The sequence below is a fragment of the Quercus lobata genome, chromosome 12, assembly GCF_001633185.2.
Source record: "Quercus lobata isolate SW786 chromosome 12, ValleyOak3.0 Primary Assembly, whole genome shotgun sequence".
NCBI classification, from domain to species: domain Eukaryota; kingdom Viridiplantae; phylum Streptophyta; class Magnoliopsida; order Fagales; family Fagaceae; genus Quercus; species Quercus lobata.
This window is the reverse complement of record NC_044915.1, coordinates 36,177,673-36,197,468: the sequence shown is the minus strand read 5'-3', so window position 1 is coordinate 36,197,468 and position 19,796 is coordinate 36,177,673. Positions and strand designations below refer to the sequence as shown.

Below are 19,796 nucleotides of genomic sequence, written 5' to 3'. Positions count from 1 at the left end.
TGTGAGCTCTTCCTTACTCTTGACAAGCATATCGTCCACGTACACCTCCATGTTCCTGCCAATCTATTGGTTGAACATCCTGTTTACCATTCTCTGATACGTAGCTCCAGCATTTTTCAGCCCAAAAGGCATCACCTTGTAACAGTAGAGTCCTTGGCTTGTGATGAAGGCTGTCTTCTCCTGGTCTTCTTCAGCCATCTTTATATGGTTGTACCCTGAGAAGGCGTCCATTACGTCAGTAACTTGTGTCCGGCGGTGGAGTCCACGAGCTGGTCAATCCTTGGTAGAGGGAAGCTGTCCTTTGGGCATGCTTTGTTCAGGTCGGTGAAGTCTACACACATTCTCCACTTTCCGTTCGCTTTCTTTACCAGGACGACGTTGGCGAGCCATTCTGGATAATATACTTCCCGGATGAATCCAACTGTCAAGAGTTTGGTTACTTCCTCTGCCACTGCCTGATCTCGCTCTGGGGCGAAGGTTCTTCGTCGTTGCTAAACAGGCTTCCTGCTGGGGTCCACATTCAGCCTATGCTGGATGACTTCTGGAGATATGCCTGGCATGTCCTCGTGACTCCATGCAAAGACATCTAGAATCCTTTTAAGGAACTTTATGATTCTCGTTCTCATCTCAGGGCTTAGCGTCGTCCCTATCTTGGTCGTCTTGTCTGCATTCCCTTCTACCAATTCCACTATTTCCAAGGTCTCCATCCCGTCTTCCTCTTTTTCTTCAATCGTCCACGTGTGGTTCTCCTTTCCTGCCAGCACTGCCTAATAGCATTCCCTTACCAGGACTTGATCACCTTTCACTTCACCCACGCCGTTGTCTGTCGGGAATTTCACCTTCAAACAGTAGGTTGACGTCGCCGCCTTCCACTTGTTGAGGGTAGGCCTCCTAATGATGACATTGTAGGATGAGGGGCAATCTACCACCAATAAGTCTACTTGTTTGGTCAACTGCAATGGGTAGGTCCCAGCCGTCACCGTCAGTGTCACTATACTCCTGGGGTAGACCCTGTCTCCACTGAAGCTGACGAGTGGAGAGTCAAAAGGGCAAAACCTTTTTGGATCTAATCTCAGCTGCTGGAAGGCTGGGAAGTAGATAATGTCCGCTGAGCTCCCGTTATCAACAAGGATCCTTTTGGTATTGAACCCTTCTATATTCAGTACTATGACCAGGGGATCGTTGTGGGGCTGTTTTACTCCCCTGGCGTCTCCTTCACTGAAGGACATGTCTTGGCATGTTCGTCGGTGCTTGGACGGAGGCATGGTGTGGACGCTGTTCACCTGTCTATGGTATGCTTTTTTGAGTGATCTAAATGATCCTCCTGAGAATGGTCCTCCTGTGATCGTGTTTATCTCCCCGATCACCTTGCGTGGAGGCTGGGACGGATGGTCGTCGTCCCGAGTGAAGGATTCACGCTGGATCCTGTTGTCGTCTCTGAACTTGCTATATTCTCCTTTCTTTACATACTTCTGTAACTTTCCTTTCCGTATCAATTCCTCTATTTGCTCCTTCAGGTCTCAGCAATCTTCTGTGTTGTGGCCGTAGTCTCTATGGAACCGGCAATACTTGTTCTTGTCACGTACGTTGGGGGATGAGTTTAATGGCCTGGGCCATTTGAGATAATGCTCGTCCTTGATCTGCATGAAAATCTTGTCAACAGGCATAACCAAAGGAGTAAATTTTACCGTCCGAGGATTTCTGTCGTCCTTCCTTCTATTCCCGTCATTTTTCCGACGTTCTAGTCTATCTCTCTTTTGCCCCCTACGGTCGTCTTCCCTCTTGCACTTGTCTCCTGGCCTCTTGGTATCTTTTATGGCAGTTAGAGTATCTTCCGCGTTCATGTACTTTTGTGCCTTCAGGAGCATCTCCGCCATCGTCTTCGGGGGGTTTTTTGCAAGAGAGGCCACGAGGTCTCTGGATTGCAACCCTGCTTTGAAAGTCGTCAGCTGTACCTTGTCATCAGCTTCGTTTACTTCCAGAGTTTCCCAGGTGAATCGCTTGACATATGACCTCAGAGTCTCCTTCTCTCCTTGTCTTATGGTGAGTAAGTAATCTACTGGCCTCCTTGGGCGTTGTCCCCCTATGAAGTGGCGCAAGAAGGCACTACTCAGCTGATTGAAATTGTCTATGGACGAGTTTGGCAACTTAGTAAACCATTCTCTTGCAGCTCCTTTGAGAGTCGTCAGGAAGGAACGACACAATATCTCGTCAGGTGGTTGCTGAAGACCCAGAGTCGTCTTAAAGGTATTAAGATGATCCTGTGGGTCCTTGAGTCCGTCGAATGGCTCCAATTGAGGCAAGCGAAACTTTGACGGCACGGGGCATTCAAGTACCGTAGCAGTGAATGGCAAATCCGTAGCCCTTATCATTTTGTCTACGCTTCGGTCCGTCTTCTCTCTGATAGCGCTCCTTAGTTCGTCCATCTCTTTCCTCATTTCTCGAAGAAGATCTGAGTTCTGTTCGTCCGGAGTAGCTGGTCTTCGGGGGGTTCCTCTCCGTTGACTATCCCCTTCTTCCTCCAAGTTATCTTTGGACCGGTTCTCTTCCTGTTGAGCTTGTTGAACCTGCTGGAGCCGCAGCTTCATTTCCTGGTTCTGTTTGGTGAGTTCTTCAATGGTGGCTGCAAGGGCCTGGACTTGCTGGGCCAAGGCTGCTGAGTCTGGGTTGGATTCCATCTGAATGTAGAGGGTTGATGGGAGCTACGTTCTCAGATATGAATCTGAAAATATCGTTCCCACAGACGGCGCCAAACTGATGAGGTGCAAACTTGTCAGTCTCAGTAGGCAGATGGAACTCCCCGTTAGCGCCTGGTTCTCTTCAAGAAAGGTGGTCACCGGTGTGGTGCCTGCCACAATGTCTCCGATGCCAAAGTTAGAACAATCAAGCTGTTCACAGAACTAAAAAGCAAGAAGTATATTTTCAGAATCTTAGTCTCGTACCTTATGCTGCAAATGTTAGAGTTTTATATCTGTGAGCCTGACTGCTAGCCGTTGGAGTGTAAATGCTCTTCTTTCATAACGCCTCAAGCCCAATTATGGGGCTTTTATTAGCCTCCAACGGTCTGCTTTGCTGGTTTCGTAACTGCCCAGGTTACTTGCTGGCACCATTGAATGACCTTCCTTTCCTCGTCATTGATGGTTTGTTTGTCGTCATGGGGTACCCTCGTCATTACGCTGACCTCGTCACTATAACGTGTTCTCATCAATCCCATCAAGAGATATTGAGATTTTCCTTCCTAGTTCGGTAGTTCCTTCTACAGTTTTTTTTTTTTTTTTTTCCAGTTAGTTATAATAATTGAAGGTGGAAGATTCGAATAATTGTTTTCCTTATAAAGGAGAATAGACAATGGTACAATGGAGGAAGAGAATTCAAATCACTATTTTTCTTATAAAGAAAGTAGACAATACTATTAAACTACAAAATTCTTGATAATATTCATCTTGTTACTTAATGTTCTTTTGACATGAGATAATTTAGTGGTTATTTTGATAAAGTACGGTAAACAAGGATTTTTTTTTTTTTTTTTTTTTTAACAAGGCTTTTGTTAACATGTGTTGGAATACACCCAATAATGTAACTTTGAATGAGTTCTAATGTATTGAAAAAAAACAAAAGTTAATGAACAAGTCACCTTGAAATGAAGGTTGCTCGACTCTTTAAAAATGTTGTGAACGTAACACTTCTCTTTAAAAAAAAATGGCTTATGGACTGTAATAAAATACTTACCTTAACCAATGTATTTCATCACTTTTTCAACCGGACCATCTTTTAATTGGTAAGAAACATTTGGTTTAATTTGAAGGTTGATCTTGAATGACACTTCTGACATGTTTGAAAGTTGTGGTCGGTTGTCTCATATCCCACTTTATATTACCTAGCTCTATTTGCTTGGTGGCTCAATTTATTGCCATAATTTAAGTGAAATGGGACTATTGGAGGGCTTATAGTAAATAAAAGTGACATATGTCACAAGAGTTATAGGGGTTATACGTTACTCAGAAAAACATTGCTAAACATATTTACAAGTTGTGTTTAATTAGTGAACTAAACATATTTACACTGCTAAACATATTTATAGTTAATTAAGGTGGTAGCTCGTTGATAGTTATTATAACAATGTAGGTTCTACCTCAATCTTTCTAAGTCAAAATCCTCGTAACATTCCTAAATTATAAAAGAGTTTTGCTACATAGCAAAAATAAATAAATAAATAAATTTACATTAGTTGAATTGACAAGCTTTACTAGGTTTTACCTAGGCTTATTATTAACATCATTTTTTCAACTACTAGTCTACCCCTAACAATTTGTTCCTTCCTTGTTCGGTAGTCCCTTCTTCTACTTCTTCTTCTTCATTTTTTTTTTTTTTTTGTGTGTTTTGTGTTTTTCCAGTTAGTTATAATAATTGGAGGAGGAGGATCATTGTTTTCCTTATAAAGGATAATAGACAATGGTACAATGGAGGAAGAGAATTTGAATCATTGTTTTTCTTATAAAAGAGAGTAGACAATGCTATTAGACTACAAAGTTCTTGATAATATTCATTTTGATACTTTATGTTCTTTTGACATGAGATAATTTAGTGAATATTTTGATGAAGTAGGATAAACAAGGAGGTTTTTTTTTTTTTTTTTTTTTTTTTTTTTTTTTTAACAAGGCTTTTGTTAACATGTGTTGAAATACACCCAATAACGTAAAATTGAATGAGTTCTAATGTATTGAAAAGTAACAAAAGTTAATGAACAAGTTTCCTTCAAATAAAGGTTACTCGACTCTTTAAAATTGTTGTGAACGTAGCACATCTCTTAAAAAATAAAAAATAAAAAAAGAAGCTTATGGACTGTAATAAAATACTTACCTTAACCAATGTATTTCATCACTTTTTCAACGGGACCATCTTTTAATTGGTAAGAAACATTTGGTTTAATTTGAAGGTTGATCTTGAATGACACTTCTGACATGTTTGAAAGTTGTGGTCGGTTGTCTCATATCCCACTTTATATTACCTAGCTCTATTTGCTTGGTGGCTCAATTTATAGCCAAAATTTAAGTGAAATGGGACTATTGGAGGGCTTATAGTAAATAAAAGTGACATATGTCACAAGAGTTATAGGGGCTATACGTTACTCAGAAAAACATTGCTAAACATATTTACAGGTTGTGTTTAATTAGTGAACTAAACATATTTACACTGCTAAACATATTTATAGTTAATTAAGGTGGTAGCTCGTTGATAGTTATTATAAAAATGTAGGTTCTACCTCAATCTTTCTAAGTCAAAATCCTCGTAACATTCCTAAATTATAATAGAGTATTGCTACTGTAAGGACACAATTCGTGGCGGACCGTAACAGTGTTGGGTTTGCACATAAAAATGTCCAAACAACATCATTTGTAGAGCGTGGGTTTGAAAGGTTAGGCCTTGGTCGCCAAACGGTGGGTTTTACGTGATATGCATACATGGTTAAGTCGTCTTCGCCTTAGGAGTCTTTCTCTTGGAGGCGGGCTGGGAGGCTCTGGTTTTTGGCCATTTTTCCCAGCCCCCTCTATGAATTGCTTACTTTTCCTTTTATACTAGCGTGTGTTCATTATCCTTCGTCCACGTGTAGGATCGGCATTCCAAGACTGATACTTGTCCCATCAGCCCATACCCAGAGTGGTTGGGGGTGGTTGTAAAAGCTGAAGAGTACGGCTCTGTCAGGTACAGAGCATTGAATGGCAGTAAGAGCAGCTCTCCTGGGTCGTTATATTTCCCAGCGTACCCTTTTCTAAATGTCATAGATATTTTAGATTTTTTCAAAGTTATTTTTATACCATTTTTGCCCTTTCCTCTTGTGAGATCTCGGTTATGCTGAGGACTGAGTCGTCCTCGGCTGTGTCCCAAGGCTACTTCGTATTTGTATTGCCGAGCTTGGGCCATCACTTTCCTCGACTTGGGCCTTTGGACCCCAACAAGTGAATGGGCCTGGCCCACGGATTATTGGGCCCCACAGCTACATAGCAAAAATAAATAAATAAATAAATTTACATTAGTTGAATTGACAAGCTTTACTAGGTTTTACCTAGGCTTATTATTAACATCATTTTTTCAACTACTAGTCTACCCCTAACAATTTGTTCCTTCCTTGTTCAATAGTCCCTTCTTCTACTTCTTCTTCTTCATTTTTTTTTTTTTTTGTGTGTTTTGTGTTTTTCCAGTTAGTTATAATAATTGGAGGAGGAGGATCATTGTTTTCCTTATAAAGATAATAGACAATGGTACAATGGAGGAAGAGAATTTGAATCATTGTTTTTCTTATAAAAGAGAGTAGACAATGCTATTAGACTACAAAGTTCTTGATAATATTCATTTTGATACTTTATGTTCTTTTGACATGAGATAATTTAGTGAATATTTTGATGAAGTAGGATAAACAAGGAGGTTTTTTTTTTTTTTTTTTTTTTTTTTTTTTTTTTTTTTTTTTTTTTTTTTTTAACAAGGCTTTTGTTAACATGTGTTGAAATACACCCAATAACGTAAAATTGAATGAGTTCTAATGTATTGAAAAGTAACAAAAGTTATTGAACAAGTTTCCTTCAAATAAAGGTTACTCGACTCTTTAAAATTGTTGTGAACGTAACACATCTCTTAACCAATGCATTTCATCACTTATTCAACCGGACCATCTTTTAATTGGTAAGAAACATTTGGTTTAATTTGAATGTTGATCTTGAATGACACTTCTGACATGTTTGAAAGTTGTGGTCGGTTGTCTCAGATCCCACTTTATATTACCTAGCTCTATTTGCTTGGTGGCTCAATTTATCGCCAAAATTTAAGTGAAATGGAAGGGCTTATAGTAAATTAAAGTGACATATGTCACAAGAGTTATAGGGGTTATATGCTTTTATCAAAAATAGGGGTTATACGTTACTCAGAAAAACATTGCTAAACATATTTACAGGTTGTGTGTTAATTAGTGAACTAAACATATTTACACTGCTAAACATATTTATAGTTAATTAAGGTGGTAGCTCGTTGATAGTTATTATAACAACGTAGGTTCTACCTCGATCTTTCTAAGTCAAAATCCTCATAACATTCCTAAATTATAAAAGAGTATTGTTACATAGCAAAAATAAATAATTTACACTAGTTGAATTGACAAGCTTTACTGGTTTCATTTGGACTTATTACTAACATCACTTTTTTAACTACTAATCTACCACTAACAATTTGTCACATCAGCAATAATTATATACATAAGCTTTTTCATTATAAAACTGTACTCTTTGACGCTTGATCCCTACAGAAGGTTGGGCTGACATGACACAACTCGTGCTAGAGGAGATAATTATAACTCATAAGGCGCCAATATTTCATCAGATGCCTAGGCCTAGTTTATGGTCCATATGGACCAGGACCATATCCAAGAATTGGAATCCTAATCTTTGGTGCAAGGTTGAATGAAATATTCCATTACCGGTGGTGCACATATAACATATTCACGCAACGAGTTTGGAGGCAACTTGATTGGAATGATTGTAGTTAACAGGTCCATTGACTTGTCAATGAATAGCTCGGTTCTGATCCAAAATAAGCTTTCTTGGGTTTAGAAGGCAACAGGGCCAAAAGCCCAAATATCTTTCACCAAAAAAGCCCAAATATCTTCTTAGATTCAAATTTGGGATTTGACTTCCCAGAAATCTAGAATGGAAAATGAATAATATTAAGCCAGAAAGTATAGAGTACAACAAAATCTAAACAGTTTCATAAAAAGATTGGATTTGGCTTGATAAAAAGTTTGTTTATGTTTATTTGTTTATAAACAAGCTTAATAAATGAGACAAACCCAATATAAAAATATTGTTCCTAAATAAGCTTGTGAATATTTGGTTTCAATAAAAACACAAGTTAAGTTTAGGCTCGTTTATGAGCTTAGTAATAAGCTTGATACAACTTTAAAAAATAAATTCATATCTTACTAAAACTTTAGATAATTGGAAATTGGGACTACTCTTCCAAATAAAATGGGCTTGATATGGATTTGATGATGTACTTGTATTAGAACTCAAGTTCAAAAGCTTGATATTGAGCTTGACTTAACTAATGAATCAAGCTAATTCAACCCAAGTTCAAGCTCAAACATTATTTGTAGGCTTGGTTCGAGCTCGAGCTAAGTTTGAACATTTTACTTTTCTTGTTAAGCCAAGCTCGAACATTCACTACTCAATAAAACTCAGCTTGTTTATAGCTTAACAAAATCTCTCATTTTTACAACCAAAAAGTTCAAGACCACACACTTTAACACAACTTAGATATGTGACAACCAGCGATTGAATTACTTTTTATTAAGTACTAATAGTGGACTTGTGTGTAAGAGATATATGCAATCCAACCACGCTTTAACAAATATGTCAATTGTGCCAAAGTGTATGGGCAAATGTGCCCATAGAAAACAGTTATTTAGAAAAAGCAGTTAATTAGACAACAAACATTTTGACAAGTCAGTTAATTAGAATAAGCAGAAACTGGGCACGGCACCATTTTCTTGCATGTGGGTTGTACTTGCCGTTTCTTAAAAAAAAAATGGAAAAATAAGAAAAAGAAAGATTGAACTTTGACTCTTTATAGAATAACTTACAAGGATGAAAAATTGGACACCGTCTAATTTCTATAGCTAGATTAGATAATTGCCTTTAAAAAATTCGAATATTTATTCCGTTTCACCGACTTCTTTTCAAGTTACAAGTTACAACTGAATTTAAGGAAACAACGTCCAACTACCGAGGATAGTTCTTAGACTAAGGTTATTACTTTCAAACCTACTGTCTATTAAAAATGACTTCTCACACTGAGAGAGGAGGGAAAACCACATGTTAAGATTATGTTAAATTTTTTTTAGTAATTGAAACTTAAAAGCCACTTTGAACGTTTGTTTTTACTTCTAAGCGAATTTTAGAATAAGCGGCACGTTATAGCAGTTGAAGCATATTCTTCGCTGGGTCATTATCAAAGACAGTTTCTAATATGTGCTATTGACTGCTTTGGATCATAACATTATCCAAATGTATCTTTAAGATAAGAAATTATCAAGTCTGATCAAACTTTGGTTGAGTTAAGCACTCACTAGTGACCAATTTTAACTTCCAATTTCTTATATCCACACCACACGGCATAAAAATTCAACAGAAATTGTCAGCACAACACTCAGATGCTGTCCCACTTTGTCGATAGTAATCAGAGGATCTGAAAATGATTTTATTGTTATCTACAAGAAACAATGCATGAAGGGTGTTAGTGTTGGACCAAACATTGAAACATGGGTGGCAATTGAATAACAAGGGGTTGCTTTCCTTACAGATAGGGAAAATGTCTCTCCGAAGGTAAGGGTGGTCCAAGGATTATATTACTAGAGACCCAATTTTCAGATTCATCGTGAGCATTAAGGTGCCATACGTTTTTAATTTCTAGGCCATGATATTAACTTTGATCTCATCCAAGAAAAAGAAACGCCGACATAAAGTTAATGAAACCAAGAATTTTACATGTTTGACATCCTTTGAAGAGAGACCACCGATTAGTGCACTTCGACAATAATCTTCCATGTACTCACAATTTTACATGTTTCCCAATTACCTTGTATGATAAAACAAGAGCATGTGCTTCTCTATTTTCTTCATTTATGCCTGATAATTTGGACTAAAAGATAACAAGGTAACTGAAAGAAAAAGAAAAAGATAAAATAATTGATAAATGATAAATGATAAGACATAACTATTGCCATATACAGAGCAACCGCAAAACGCTTTACAAAGGGCAAAATTTATGTTCTACATATCCAAACGACACCATGGAATAGCTCCCCAAAGGCAGGAGAGAATACTAGTCTCCAAAACCAGGAGGGAATACAAGACTATAACCCCAATATGTTACCAGGGGGACCCGAAAGTTCTAAGACTAAGCTTTCACACAGTCAAACAAAAACTCTGCAGAAAAATTATGCACATCCATCAGTCCAAGTTGGTGGAGTGTTGGCTTTAGATTTAGGGGGGCAAACCACTAATAGATGGAGTCCTCGTATCGGTTATAGTGCCTCCGGTTAAACTCTAACAAGCTGCCGTATGTGCGATCAGATACCCCTACAAAAAGAGCTTCAGCATCTGGGCTAAATGATATTCCAGCAATCTCCCCAAACATATCAATCTCTTGTCCATGCACATATCCCGACTTTGTGTCAAAAACATGAACGAAGTCTGCCGGCTCAGCCATTGCCATAAACCGGCCATCAGAGCTGAACTTTACAGCTCTTATTGCCCCCATCCTTCCCTTTATTACAGCTATGGACTCGGACAGATTCCTTATGTCCCACAGCCTGCAGGTAGTGTCTTGGTTCCCAGTAGCCAAAATTTGTCCATCTGGGTGCCAAGCAGAGGCAAAAGAATAGTCCAGATGCCCTTTGAGGTTCCCAACAACCTGCTCCAAATCCATATATCAGAACTGAACATATTTCTTACATACAAATGAAGAAGCAAGCAAGGAATCACCAAAACAAGCGACTTACTTTTCCAGACTGAGCATCAGCAATCAAGCACTCTGCACTGTCACCAAGAACTGAAACCAATTTGCCATCCGGACTAACAGAGGTGTTCTGCAAAGAAACCATTACGAAGAAGTGCACAAATGTGAGAAACATTGCAACAAATAACACCCTAACTGTTAAGTATTGTTTCTGCACATAACACTCACATTGACAGACCAATCGAAGGAGAAGCGATTAAGGCAAGCAAAATTCTCAGCATCGAAAACCCTGACTTGAGCATCATTGTTTGCAGTCATAACCCTCATTGAGCCACTGCAGACAGAAGGTTCAGTTGCATGTCCACTCAGAGACAGATTCTATTTTTTATTGGGGGTAAGAAAGTGACCTACTTGGGGTTATGGTAAACATCCACTGCATTGGTGATGGCATTTTCATCTGTTGTAATTTTAGTGCAGAATTCAACTCCAGGTTGATTCAGGTTCTGGTACACATACAAGAACCAAGTTATATATTAAAATTAACTGCTGCAATGGACTGCTTTTCATTCAAGAGGGCACTTATCAACTCAATCACATACCTTGCATATCAGCTCCCCCTGAAACCCGCCTGCCACCAGAAAATTCTCTTTAACAGCCATGGTGCTTATCTGCACTCTTGAGAGTGATTGAGACAACAATCCTGGGTGTGTCTGTGATCAAAAAGATTCTAAATTAGTCCAGAACCATAAAACACTAGGAACTCTGAGCTACCAAAATCAAGGGTCTATCTTGGTCAAAGAAGTCACTGATTACCAGGGTGGGAACGATAGGTTTAGCAACATTGAGCACTTCTTTGCCCCTCCTCAGCAATGAGGACCAATGCATGACTGAATAGTTCTGCATCAGGTATACATCATGCTTTGATGTTGCCCATAACAAATTCCTCAGCTGCACCAGAAGAACAAACCATTGATGGGTACATTCAATAACCACGTCCAGCATTCCATTAAAATACATTAAATCAACACAATGAGACCATCAACCATATAGAAGAAGCTATATTCAAAGGTAAGCATACAAATGCAAATAAATTGACCAAATATTAACATATATTCCAGTCAATTAAAAAGCTGAATCTGTACGGTCGGTTTTCTTGCGCTTTTTGCAATACATTCACGTCAGTAAATAGTATGTATATTATATTATATGCAAGGATTTAAAATCCCCAAGAAGTTTGTTATTTTGATATAGAAGCTTCGGAACTCCTAACAAACTAACACACAGCAAAGTGGTATAAGTGCCAGTGACACACTAAAAATATACTGAATGAATTATGAATGAGTCTCCAGACAGCATGTAAACCCATTCAGACCTGGACAAAAGTTCAGATATTTTAGCCACTGGAGAATAGCAAGAAAATAGTTAAATGAAAAAAAAAAATTCTTAAGAACAAGATGGACAAATATGGTGGTCAGTAATATCCGCGCACAACATTGAGTCTCTTTGCCTTCATCACCGAAACAGAAAAGTTAAAAAGATTCAAATTTAAACAAAAAATAAAGAAGAATAAGGAAAGAAAAGTGTTAGGTGTACACATATAACACTAAAAACATATTGAATGAATATGACTCTCCAGACAGCAAGTAAACCCAGTCAGACCTGGACAAAATTTTAAATTATTTTAACCTCTGGAGAGAGCAAGAAAAAAAAAATGGAAAACAAAATCTTATGAACAAGATGGACAAATAATAGGCTGGTGGTCAGCAATATCCCCACGCAACATTTAGTCCCATTGCATTCATCACCGAAACAAAAATAATATATTTAAAAGATAAAAAATTCAAAAAGAACAAGAAATAAGGATAATAAGGAAAATTATTAAATTATTAAAAAAAAGCGGTGTATACATATAAATCTCCCACTGGACCGTCTTATCTCCATGCAAACATTTGGATCCTCATTCACCCCCCTCACCAAACAAGTTTAGAGAACACAAGGATGTGAAATATGGAATGCCATTAGGTATGAGAGCTTGACTCTGCACTTAAGTGACAAAAAATAAAAATGTTGCATGTAGCATAACGTCCAAGTAGAAATATACAAGTGAAAAAACAGTATAAATGTTGTTACCAGTACGCGAAACCAGACTAGTGCACATTTGCTATATGAGTTTGGGGTTTCTTTTTTGAGAAGTAACATGTGAGCTTGGGGATTCAAAAAGGTGTAATGTTAAACAGTAAGAAACTAAGATTAACAAAAGAGATTTTACTCGTAAAGCTGATACATCCAACTAGGAAAGCTAGAACAGTAACGGTTGAACCCAGACAAAATGTTTTCCCCTCACTAGACAAGAAAGAAAGTAATAACAAACACAATTATGCCTGAACCACAACAAAACCAGCTAAATTCACAATCAACATGCATAGCATTTTCAAGAGTTAAAAAATAAAACAAGAGATAATTGCATAACAAAATTAAAAATTAAATGATCTATGAAAAAGACAAATCTAAAACAATTAAACCGATATTTCTTGCAAACATGTTAACAACACAATTAACATGCTTGCAAGAAAGATCATCAAAAACTATATTAGATGGATCACGACAACAGCGTGAAGATGAAATTATGTAAATATTCAACGATTGTCAAGGCCTGCAATGAATCTCAAAATTCTAAACACGATCCAACGTGAAGAGGTGCAATGATAGTACTAGTCAGGCCCCTCATCACCAGGAACACCAATTCTACAAAATTACAGGAATTGCCACAGAGGCCTCTAAATGCTCAGATATTATCCTATCATACCATATAAACAACGCCGCGCCAGCTGCTCTCCACCCTGCTTTAAAGGCTGAAATAAAGGGAGAAGTAGCAATCCTAAATGCACAAAGGGGTTAAAGCAACATAATTATATTTGATATCAACAGAAACAATATATTCACAACCAAATATTGAATTCAAAGATTAATGAAATCAGTAAGTAATTATTAAAGCATAAAATGTTAGGACAAAAACCTCAGATTCAAACTTAATGCAACTTGACTTTAAGGATGATGAACACACGCCCATCAGGCTACTTAACACACAGGTTGAAACAAAAAATAACTATTATTGAAGAGACAAACTGGATATAGCCAACAGGTTGCAGATACTTCCTCATTTTATTCTCTCAATTACTTTGTTTTATTCAATAATTGCTTCAACTGTAGTAAATTGGTAGTGCCTACATAGATAGTTCTATGGGTTATAATTTTGTTTTTCTAACTTACTATTTACCTTTCTACATTTTTATTTTTAAACGTTAATAGATTATAGTTACAAACCATTTATATTCTAATAGCAGCTAGGAGAGTATAGACAGTCCTTCAGCTTATAACAGAGCTCAACCTATCAATTTTCAAAATAAGCTCTGATTAAAGAAAAAATGTTAATGAGGTTAGAGATGTTTCAAGCATTGCAATAGAGTGTTCATGTGTGTATGTGATGTAATACATAAAAAGATTCCTTTTTTATTTAATGTTATAGTGTGTTCATGGCAATTCACAAGTACACCAACACCAGCATCATGTTGCAATCATTACGAATGCCAAGTCATACCATAGTCATAATGCACTAATATTTATAACTTGCATCAAATCATCTGTCCGTAAATAAATCTGGCACATATTCAAGACTATACCTTCAACATATTGTATCTTTTAATTTTATTAAGATTTGGTGAACAGTTATCAAGAGCAAGTATAAAGTAAGCATCCTTCATCATGTATCTGCAAAAAAAGTATCTTGTAAATATAAAACCCCAGCTTGCTGCCTTTAAGTGGGGTACGATATCATAATTCAAAAAGAATTTTGGTACAAAGACTAGTAAATTACAAATTGAAACATTTCACATATCTTCTGTTATGAGAGAAGTGAGCACAGTCCTCACAAAAAATCAAGTTAATCACACAGTTTTTTCTTCGCCTAGGTATAAAATTCAAGAATTATCTCCACGTCAGGGAAAATTCTGTCACCAGTTTGTAGGCCTTAAAAGAGACTATTATGACGGCCTCACTTGCCTGTAGATAATTCTGGAGAAGTTCTCAAACCTCTTATTTGTTGGTAAATAAAGCATATGTCAGCTGATAAAATCTGTAGTCTGTACTTAAACCTAATATAAGAGAGCAACTGTAAACTCCATACCTTCCAATTAATGGTTGACGCAAATGCTATAATCACATATAGAAAACCCATAAATGGTTTTATTATAGACCTGCAGGACTGCCAGACTAATGATAATGTGTATAACCAAAGTTCAAAAGAACTGCCAAAAACTCTAAAAAAATAAAATTTATCGGGTCAATGTGCTCTACAGTTCGTACTAGGAAACACTATTAGCAAGAATATCTATGATGAGCTATGAAATAGAATTTTAGGCAATGAAATAAATAAGTACAAGTGAGCATCTAAGTAATACTAATTTCAAAACTCTAGAATAAGAATTTTTATTAAAAAAAAAAAAGAAAAAGAAAAAGAAAACAGAATAAGAAAAATGAAATGTGCTTATGCAACATGGACATTGAGTTTAAAAATATGTAACATATAGACCATAGAAGATGGCTACTATTATGAATTTATCACAGTAATCTGTGTAAGAGACATACTTCAAAATACATGGGAGAGGGACAGCCCAAGGAAACACAACACATGAAAACAATCAAATGCTTGGGACTCCAAAATAGGTAGAAACTAGTTTTGACGACAAACATAAACCATTTCAAAGACAAAAGAGAGCTATGAAGAAGAATCTCTACCTGAAAATGCACTATTGTTGATTTGACGAGCCTTGTATTAAACTGGAAGTCATAGAAGGTCTTTCCCTTCTCTATTTGTAAGCACTCCTGTAAACATAGTATGTTTTAGCAAGAAAACACAAAGAAAGATGCAACATAAACAACAATAAATATGAATATCGCGCATTCTCCTTAAGTCCTAAGCATGAAAAAAAAAATTTGCAGTATGCCTAAAAATCGATCAGTCCAGTATTATCATGTCAACTAGTTCCAAAGGATGGAGAAACAATCATTTTTATTTTTATTTTTTCTAAAATATATATAGTAAACCAAGATGAAAATCAATCAGTCCAGTATTAACGTGTCAACTAGCTCCAGCCTCCAAAGGATGGAGAAACAATTATTTTTATTTTTATTTTTTCTAAAAAATATATAGAAACCTTGGTTTACCCACCACAAAATTTTGACTTTATATTGGGGTAACTCTATACTGACCTTTATTTTGGCATGGCAAAAATTACAGGAGCTACTTAAACCCATATAACACAAAAAGTCCATTGTTGAGGTGCTTATGCATCGAATCCCAGACAACAAAACACCCCAGATCCATAAAATAAAATAAAATAAATTTAGGACCACAAATTTCTTTTTCACAATTACAGACATATGGTCTGATCTGGTTTGTGTATATTCAAAATATTATTACTTGGTCGATTCCTACGAATATCATATTCGCATAATTAAAACAAAATATTGAAACAACGAAAGAATATGATCACATATCCGATAAGCAAATAAATAAATAACCAAGTAAACTACTTCATTATCTAAAGACACACGGAACTTAATCCTTAAATAAACAACTAAATAAAAATCAAAGTTCTTGTTTTCAGAGACAAACCCAATCACTACAGTACAGTACAGAAATCCAACAATTAAATAAATAAATATACCTTGTCGAGGTCTTCGCGAGAGCGAGAGAGGTTCTCGTAGTTCTTGTATTGCTTCAACCGTGTCTCGCGGTACTCGTCTCTGCTAAAATTGAGCCTCTCCCATGGTATTCCTTGTATATCTTTCCCATTCCTCGCTTCTAAAGCTGATGTATCAGTCTTCGACTTACTCTGTCAAAACGACACACTCAATTTCATCATCATCATCATCATTTGAAACAGAGATTGAATACATGTAACAACAACAACAAGGCTTTGTACCGATTCGAATTCGTCTTCAAAGTCGGAGTCCAGAGGATCGGAACCGTTGTTCGTCTCCGGTTCGTTTTGGGCGAAAGGGTTGTCGTACTCGTCTTCGAAACCGGTCATGTCGTATAATTCGTCTACGACATATTCGAGGTCGCCGTTGTCGAATTGCGCCATTAACCTACAACCGTAAACGGTGTTCAAATTTGGGGGAAAATTCAAAGAGAAGTTTGAACAAAGAGCTTCAACGACATTACAGTCAAACGCGTACCTGTTCAGAGTTATTAACAACGAAGAAATAAAAAAATATGTGAAAACTAAATTTGGAAGCGTATATTCAGACGAAATTAAAAATTAAAAAAAAATTTCATATATGTGAAAAATTACCTTCTTATAGCAAGAATTGTTAGATCGGAGTGAAACAGAGACCTTGGAAGCGAAAGATCAAACAGAATGCAATACAAAGCGGAAAAAGAAGGAGGTAGAGACAAATTTTCCAGAGAAACAAACAAGAATCAGGAATACGGTGTGTTTTTGTGAACAAAGGCACTGAGTGTGTGTGAGGACAAAAGTGAGTGAAGAAATAACGGGAAAAGAGAAGTGTGTAGAGAGTAGTAATACAGAGAGGTTTCGCGAAAAAAGAGCAAGGAGCTGGCGAGGCTTGCTGGCCTACTTTATAGAGAGAACAGAGAAGGTGTGAGTTGCGACTGATCATCTGAGGGTGCGAGGTGGGACCAGTGCCAAACCACCATTTAGGATCAATTGGAATCACCTGGCTGGGTCCCAATCAACCTGCCCTTTTTGACCGGCTTGGCCCTTTCAAATACATTCATTGTAGTGGTAATGTTAAAAACGTTTTATGGTGTGTTTAGATACTACTTATTTTATTAAAAATTAAAAATTTATTATTGAAAATATTATAATAATTTTTTTTTAAAGGTAAAAATACTGTAACATAACCCAAGACTGCATTTTTTAGTATCCATGGACCCACTAAAAAAACAACGCAAACTTGGGGGAGAAACGTGGGAAGCAATGAAATTTATAAATTATTTCACTATTAAGCTTATTTTTACTACTATTTATGGTAAGTTGTACTTTTTGATATTATTCATGATCCCACTATACTATTTTAACTAATTTTTACTTTTATCTACAGTACTTTCAGTAATAAATTTTCAGTTTTAGCAAAATAAGCGACATCCAAACAGATTCTTAATACACGGAATAAATAAAGATTATATTACGTGTGCGTTCGCATAGTGGTAGGCGTGTAGCAATAACTTTAAAACTGGCTCCCATAAGCACTATTCATAGTTTAAAAATTATTTTACTACAGTATTTTCACTAATAAGTTTTCAGTAATAATCGGTATCCAAACAGATCCTAGAAAGAAAAAGTTTATAACCACCAAAAATTTTCACAACCTCTTGTCAGAATTATGAAGTAGCAGGGTGTGATTAATAAAGAAAAAATAGTGACTTCCTATATAAGTGATGGTTAAACACGCACAATCTGTCACGTCAGAGTTGTGACAAAAAAATTTATAGAATAATTTATGATCGTATAACTACTCTATTAAGAATAGTAATATTTGTGGGTTCCAATTAATTCAATTAGTAAAATTTTTGATGGTTGAATAAGAGATCTAGGATTCAATTTTATCTTACACCAAAAACCGATTGGTGTTTTGATCTAATTATAAAGAGCTATTATCAGAAGCGAATGTCATAGGTTGAAATTTTCTTTTAAAAAAAATAGTAATATTAAGAACATTAAATACTCTAGGATTCTTAAAACACAATTAGTGAGAATATATAATATTGTAAATGAATTATTATTACTATTCATAAGTTTGATTGTTAAAATAATGTATAAGGAAAGTTTAAATAATTGAAAATATATTAATTTTAAAACAAATTATATGCACAAAAAAATAATTTTTGTACATGAATCTATCAAATTTTCTCTACTACTCACAGTTTGTCGTACAAGAGTTGTGGCACAAATATTATATTCACATATTTTCTCTAATTTTACTACTATGATAAAAAAAATTTGTTGCAGTGTCCAATATAACAACAAAAATTTACAAGTTAGAAATATATATCAATTTCAACTTATGGCATCCGCTTCTAATGATAGTTCTTTATTGTCAGACCAAGACATCAATTAATTTTTTGTATAGGCGGAGATTGAATCTCAAATCTCTTATTCAATTATCAGAAACTTTACCAATTAAGTTAAACGGAACTCACAAAACATCAAAGAATCTAAAAAAAAATTATTTAAACTTTCTAACACATTCTTTTGTTAAACTCGATTAGACTTCGCGTGATCGATCGGATTAAATAAAATTTATTTCAAATTTTCAAGGTTTAAATGAAACTCATGCAAAACTCTATGATTTAAATAAGACTAACTAAAACTATAAGGTGTGAATAAAAAATTATTATCATGCTTATATTATGGTATTTGCCACAACAGGGACATTAAAATGGAAAAAAATTTCTCAAAAAAAAAAGGGAAAATTTGATTTCCAATTTTGGGTAAGGAAATTCCCTTTCTTACACTAAAATCTGTTTGTACCAACATCACTTACCTTGTTTGTCTTTTACATTTAAAAATAAATGCTGATTAGTTGTTCATGTAATTTAGTGATTTTTATTTTTATTTTTTATAATCACATTGGTCATTGTAGATGGGTTATAGTTAGTTCAACTGATAAAATCTCTGATAGTTGAATAAAAAATCTGGGGTTTATTCCCCCACCTACATAAAAAATCGATTGGTGTCTTGATCTAATGATAAAGAACTATCATTAGGACCAGATGTTATAAGTTGAAACACTCATTAAAAAAAAATGTTGATTCTTGTAGGATACTGATTGGTGTCTTAGTCTGATAATAAAGAGTTATCATTAGGAGTAGACGTCATAGGTTGAAAATCTCTTTAAAAAAAACGTTGGTCATTGCATGATATAATATATAGTGTATCCAATACATGTCAAATGCATATAATAATTTATTCATCATCTTAAGAGTTGTGCTAATAGGATACTCGTTCATTATAATGGAGAAATTGCAAGAATAAAAAACTTATATTGTTTTATACAACAAATAAGATAATAAAAAATATTCTCTTAAATAGTTGAATTTTTAAAATAAGACAAATAAATTAGGCCTAAAGGAATATATATTAGGGGGGAAAATTTAGAGAAAGGAAAAATTAAGTAGTATTATTAGACATCCATATCCCTATTTGTATGTCAATTGCTTTTTAACGGTGATTAATTCTAGGACCATAAGTTTTATCAAATATTTT

The 19,796-nt window shown here is 35.6% G+C and overlaps 2 protein-coding genes across 13 annotated transcripts; both read right to left on the bottom strand.

Annotated features, from left to right (window-relative positions):
• Positions 1-891: 891 nt before the first annotated feature.
• On the bottom strand, positions 892-2,588 carry LOC115970591. Its single transcript, XM_031090198.1, has 2 exons — positions 1,689-2,588; positions 892-1,026 (listed from the first exon to the last, which is right to left on the bottom strand). The coding sequence occupies exons 1-2, from the start codon at positions 2,586-2,588 to the stop codon at positions 892-894; spliced, it is 1,035 nt and encodes a 344-aa protein (XP_030946058.1).
• Positions 2,589-9,704: 7,116 nt separating this feature from the next.
• On the bottom strand, positions 9,705-17,139 carry LOC115972301 (uncharacterized WD repeat-containing protein C2A9.03-like). Of its 12 annotated transcripts, none has more exons than XM_031092535.1 (12): positions 16,860-17,138; positions 16,488-16,743; positions 16,230-16,397; positions 15,298-15,384; positions 14,184-14,271; positions 13,310-13,381; positions 11,317-11,451; positions 11,103-11,213; positions 10,915-11,006; positions 10,732-10,837; positions 10,547-10,633; positions 9,705-10,458 (listed from the first exon to the last, which is right to left on the bottom strand). In XM_031092535.1, the coding sequence occupies exons 6-12, from the start codon at positions 13,310-13,312 to the stop codon at positions 10,045-10,047; spliced, it is 948 nt and encodes a 315-aa protein (XP_030948395.1). In that variant the 5' UTR covers positions 13,313-13,381; positions 14,184-14,271; positions 15,298-15,384; positions 16,230-16,397; positions 16,488-16,743; positions 16,860-17,138; the 3' UTR covers positions 9,705-10,044. The 12 variants fall into 12 exon arrangements, with proteins under 12 accessions (XP_030948395.1, XP_030948392.1, XP_030948396.1 ...); XM_031092532.1 differs by having other exon boundaries at positions 16,488-16,653; XM_031092536.1 differs by lacking the exon at positions 14,184-14,271.
• Positions 17,140-19,796: the final 2,657 nt, after the last annotated feature.

What these genes read in the sequence shown, in the direction of transcription:
- LOC115970591 (XM_031090198.1), bottom strand. Translation starts at nt 2,588, where the DNA reads ATGAAGCTGCGGCTCCAGCAGGTTCAACAAGCTCAACAGGAAGAGAAC. An exon ending in ACGACAGAAATCCTCGGACG is followed by an intron (nt 1,027 to 1,688) that starts GTAAAATTTACT and finishes TCCACTCGTCAG; the next exon opens with CTTCAGTGGAGACAGGGTCT.
- LOC115972301 (XM_031092529.1), bottom strand. Translation starts at nt 16,649, where the DNA reads ATGGCGCAATTCGACAACGGCGACCTCGAATATGTCGTAGACGAATTA. An exon ending in CTCGCGAAGACCTCGACAAG is followed by an intron (nt 15,385 to 16,229) that starts GTATATTTATTT and finishes CTATGTTTACAG; the next exon opens with GAGTGCTTACAAATAGAGAA. An exon ending in AGGGGGAGCTGATATGCAAG is followed by an intron (nt 11,007 to 11,102) that starts GTATGTGATTGA and finishes TATGTGTACCAG; the next exon opens with AACCTGAATCAACCTGGAGT.